At 44.4% G+C, this 5,510-nt stretch overlaps 1 protein-coding gene across 1 annotated transcript in view; it reads right to left on the reverse strand.

Moving 5' to 3' along the window:
• The window catches only part of CCDC7 (coiled-coil domain containing 7), a 40,642-nt gene that overhangs the window by 21,994 nt on the left and 13,138 nt on the right, over nt 1-5,510 (reverse strand). Inside the window, exons 7-8 of the mRNA XM_015408115.1 lie at nt 1,193-1,257; nt 797-871 (exon numbers count right to left, since the gene is read on the reverse strand). Of these exons, the coding sequence (XP_015263601.1) occupies nt 797-871; nt 1,193-1,257 (140 nt within the window). The remainder of the gene's footprint in view (nt 1-796; nt 872-1,192; nt 1,258-5,510) is intronic.

Consider the following 5,510-nt stretch of genomic DNA (forward strand, 5'->3'; position numbering starts at 1 on the left):
GGCAGGGAGCCCAAGCATTTAAACCCCCCATCCCACTTCCCCGAGTTTCTTCACAAAAGCAGAGAGGCTCAGGGAAGAAAGGGGGGTGTCTGCCTGTGGGCCAGGGGGAAGTGGGGGGAGGCTCTCCGATCCTTCCCCCACTCGCCCACTTCAGTAGGCGGGCCTGGGAAGGCACGGGGAGTCATTTAAATACCTCCCGGCTCCTTGCAGGGCCTTCTCCGGCTTGCCCACCAAGGCGGGCGGGGCCAGGGAAGGCTGGGGGGCTCCCACCACCACCCCACCTGAAACACACCCACCCACCCCCAGGGCCGCACCAACTTACCTTGCCTTCTGGCTGGTGGTGGTGGTGGCTGAAAGCAGAGACAGCACATGCTGTTTCCTGCTCCTCCTGGCCCAACTGAGGGCTGCTGGGGGCGGGGCTTGCTGCATGTGCCCGCCCCTGGGCTTGTTACTGCCGGAACGCCGTCACAGGGCATTCCAGCTGGAAATGACCCCTGGAAGTGACTATTAATGTATTAATCATGGCTCACTAAAGAATGTGAGTAGGAATATTGTCAAGTGTCTTGCACCTTTAAAACTTACTGTAAAGCACTGTTTTCAGCTAAAAGTCCTGAAATTGATGCTTTACTAATTTATTTTCTAGGTACTCATTAATCTCCATGGCTATTAATTTAAGATTTAAATGTGTTAAAATAAATAAGACTTAAATGTGCTCAGTGTTGACTGAATCACACACTAAAATGTTAGTCACAGCTTTTTTATTTTATAGGGATATTTTAACTTCTGAAGATCTTACGTGGTACTCCTGAGTCATCTTGAAAAACCTGTGCCATATTCATCACATCTTCAGTTGCATGTTTCACTAAAAGTTCTGAAACAAAGCAAAGCAATGACTAATTGGTTAAATGAGTTAAATTATGAAAATAGATTAAAATAGGAACAGCACAAGGGGAAGCCTGAGATATGCATTAGAAGGAGGGAATCAGCAAAAATCTCCCTTCCATTAGTAGAAATTTACCACAAAATCCAACCTCAGAGTGAGTTTTAAATAAAATTATAATTTTGTGAATTTTATTGGATTTTATGGAATTTTATGTATGGGCTTATGCCTTTATAAGCCGCCCTGAGCCCGCTTGCGGGGTAGGGCGGGGTAGAAATACCTGAATAAATAAATAAATAAAATAATTTTTACCTTCTACAATATTTTTGGGGTCTCTTGGAACAGCTGGTGGTGGTGCTAATGGTCTTCTCTTTTCCCTGTAAAAATTTACAGAACTGTATATGTTAAATCTAATCCTCCAAAATGCATGTCAGTAATAATGTTCTGAAAATGATTTTTAACTAGGCATAATTCTGATTGTAAAAACTTTTATCCTACATCAAGAATACCTATTGTAATAATGAAGGTATTTTATAGTAAAATGTAGCTTTCTAAACAATATGCATACAGATAAATATTATTTCTATGTAAGACAAGTAATATCAAAATAATATATAAGAGAACAAAGAATGGCTTTACAAATTTTTGTGCTAGTCAAAATCATGATTTATTTTTACTTTGATCATACCCATTTCCAGTTTCCACACGAACTTGTTTTGGAATAGGCAATGTATAGTGTACAAAGAAGACTAGAAGACACTGCAGGTGGGCAGCAAGAAGAAAATTAGACAGGGCAGTGAGCTCAGCACTTTTTCTGTTAAATGTCACTTCCTGTCTGTCTCCAGATTGCTACTCTTAGGCTGCAGTCACACGAGCCGTTTGCCGCGATATAGTAGTGTTACCTTTGCAGATTTAAAAAACACAATCAAATGACAACAGCTGCCTTCTGTGCCCCAATCGTCACCACCCTGTGTTCCTCCACATTGGAAATGGAGTGATCAGGCACCGGGGAAAGTCCAGTATTAAGGGATGCCAGCACTTCCACCTTGCATTTCCTGACGTCTGAACCACGGTGTTGTGAAGTCCAGCCATTTGGGAAGTCTGACCCTTCCCTTCCTGCCTCCTTTGGTTTGTTCGTTTTGTGTGGGGGATCAGGTATCTATGTGTGCATAAGCAAACAGCCCCTGGCGTTGTCAATCACTGTAGCCAAGTAGTCATTTCTGGATCAGGAGTCCTTGGGGGAGTTGTTTTCGAGCAACAAAACCCCCCATGGGAGAGCATTCCACGACGGACACAAGGGTAAATGTATTGAAGTCAATGGGACTACTCTTGTATAAATCTGCACTTTACCCTCCCCCACCATATTACACGGATGAGAGGCGAAGGGAAGGAGGCTGAGAGGGGCCAGAGTACCTGGCAGAGAGATTGTGGAGCTGTCAAAAATGAGCTGGAGCTTTGAATACATGCTTATGAGCATGGATGAAAGACAAAAAAACAAAAGAATGCTGTAACAATCTGAATGATCAACCAGGGGGCAAATGGCAGTCAAGCCAGTTCAGGGTGGGATGTCTGATCAAAATTTCCCACAACTATTTAAACTGCCGCAAATAGAGGCACAGCCATATAATGCCAAGCCTCCAGTGTGACTGCAGCCTTAGGGCAATATCCTGCTTCTTCCCAGAAGTTCCACACTTAGCCTCTCTCTCTCAGCTAGTGATGTAGTTAGGACACTGTCTCTCCTCTTCACCATCAAGTATGTTAATTCCTGAATAAAGCTTTTCTACACCTTAATTAGGTTGTGCATCTTTGCTGTGTTACTCTGCCAACAACTTATTCGTGTGAAACAGCCATCACAGATCAATCTTCACAGAGCTTTAATATCACCTATGGTTACCTTAAACACAACACTTTTTAATAGAATGTTCACATATTTCACATGAAGAAAGCAGTCTCAAGATATTCTAAGTGAAACAATATGTGGATATTCCAGAGTTCTTCTCTTCAGTTTTTTAAACAATAAGTTACTGATTCTGTTAAGGTGTACACAGACATCCTAAAAGACTACAGCAGACCCAAATCCTGTCAGTGTTCATTAGAGAGAGAGATTTCCCTTTTTATCACACAATTGCTCTCATTTCACATGCTAGCAAGGTCATGCTCAAGATCCTAAAAGCTAGGCTTCAGCAGTACATAGATAGAGAACTGCCAGAAGTACAAACTGGGTTTTGAAGAGGAAGAGGAACTAGGGATCACATTGCCAACATTCGCTGGATTATGGAGAAAGCAAGGGAGTACCAGAAAAACATCTACTTCTTCTTCATTGACAATGCTAAAGCCTTTGATTGTATGGATCACAACAAACTATGGCAAGTCCTTAAAGAGACAGGAGTACCAGATCACCTCACATGTCTTCTGAGAAACCTGTATAAGGGTCAAGAAGTGACAGTTAGAACAGGATATGGAACAACTGATTGGTTTAGCATAAAAAAAGGAGTATGAAAAGGATGTATATTGTCACCCTGCTTATTTAATTTATATGCAGAGTATATCATGTGAAATGCCGGCCTGGATGGATCACAAGCCAGAATTAAGATTGCTGGGGAAAACATCAACAACCTCAGATATGCAGATGATACCACTCTAATGGCAGAAGCCTCTTGCTAAGAATGAAAGAGGAGAGTGCAAAAGCTGGCTTGAAACTCAACATCAAAAAAACTAAGATCATGGCATCCAGCCCCATCACTCCTTGGCAAACAGAAGGGGAAGTCATAGAAACAGTGATGGACTTCATGTTCCTGGGATCCAAGATCACAGCAGATGGGGACTGCAGCCATGAAATTAAAAGACGCCTGCTCCTTGGGAGGAAAGTGATGGTAAACCTAGACAGCATAATAAAAAGTAGAGACATCACCCTGCCAACTAAAGTCCATATGGTCAAAGCAACGGTATTCCCAGTAGTACTGTGTGGCTGTGAGAGTTGGACTATAAGGAAGGCCGAGCGCCGAATAATAGATGGTTTCAAATTATGGTGCTGGAGAAGACTCTTGAGAGTCCCTTGGACTGCAAGGAGATCAAATCAGTCAATCCTAAAAGAAATCAACCCTGACTGTTCCCTGGAAGGCCAGATAATGAAGCTGAAGCTCAAATACTTTGGCCACCAAATGAGAAGGGAGCACTCACTGGAGAAGACCCTGATGCTGGGAAAGACTGAAGGTAAAAGAAGAAGTGGATGGCAAAGGATGAGATGGTTAGATGCAATGAACATGAAATTAAGCATACTCCGGAGAACGACGGAAGACAGGAAGGCCTGGCGTGATGTGGTCCATGCGGTTGCGAAGAGTCGGACTCGACTGTGCGACTGAACAACAACAAAAATGCCACTTATGTGTGATGGAGAAATGATGTACTACTCGGACATGGTATGCTTTGCTCCCTTTTCCGATAATGCACCTGCACCCACCTCCAAGTAGATCAGCTTGCCTGTCTCTACCCATCAGTGTCATGCACAAAACCCACAAAGACAGAGGTATGTTTCTGGTTACAAAGCAGCAGCTTTAGCAGAATTATTTATTGAGGATTTTCTATTCTGCCTTACTGTTCTAAAACAATATTCAAGACAGTTAGCAAAGGTAACAATAAGCCAACATAATAACACCATATAAATCATACAGCATGAATTCATACCAACAACACCAGCATTATCAGCACTAAAAAAAAAAAAAATAGAGACCTCAGGCTGACAAAGTAGAAAATAAACAGGTTGGTTACCTGTAACTAGTGATCTTCGAGTGGTCATCTGTGCATTCACACCCATGGGATCTAGTGCGCACGCGCTGGATCGATCGGCATTGTAGCAAGCTCTTTAACAGATTTTCACACCCATACCTCGGGCATGCGCAGGAACCCCACCGCACATGTCCAGAGGGATGGGCGCGGACATCCTGCCAGTTCCTTCACACCGCCGCGAATCAACCCCTATTTGAAATGTAGAAGCTGACAGCAGTGGGGAAGGAGGGCGGGTGGTGTGAATGCACAGATGACCACTCGAAGATCACCAGTTACAGGTAACCAACCTGTTTATCTTCGACGTGGTCTCTGTGCTTCACACCCATGGGAGATTAGCGAGCAGTGGCCTACCTGGAGGAGGGTGCTGGCAGACGTCTAGGGCGTATTGCCTTATGAAGGTATTAGGCATGGCCCACGTAGCGGCTTTGCATATGTCCGTTAGGGGAACTTCCTGGAGAAAGACAGTGGAAGCAGCAACAGCTCGGGTTGAATGGGCCCGGATCGGGCCAGGAAATGGCTGTTTCGCAATTAGGTAGCAGAGGCGGATGAGCCCCGCAATCCACCTTGAGAGGCGCTGAGCCGTGATGCGAGTCACCAGCCTTGCTGGTGCGTAGCAGACGAACAGTTGGGAGTCACATCTCGTTGAGCGGGTTCTGTTCAGGTAGAACAGGAGAGCACGTTTCAAATCCAAGGTGTATAACAGTCTATCCTCTAAGGATGTCGGAGCCGGGAAGAAATTTAGGAGGAAGACCTCTGCCTGTAGGTGGAATTCTGACACTACCTTTGGCAGGAACGAGATGTCAGGTACAAGTCGCGAGTGGCTCAAAGGGTTTCCTCGTGAGCT

This window comes from Gekko japonicus, unplaced genomic scaffold, assembly GCF_001447785.1.
Source record: "Gekko japonicus isolate JY-2015 unplaced genomic scaffold, Gekko_japonicus_V1.1 scaffold87, whole genome shotgun sequence".
In the NCBI taxonomy this organism is placed as follows: domain Eukaryota; kingdom Metazoa; phylum Chordata; class Lepidosauria; order Squamata; family Gekkonidae; genus Gekko; species Gekko japonicus.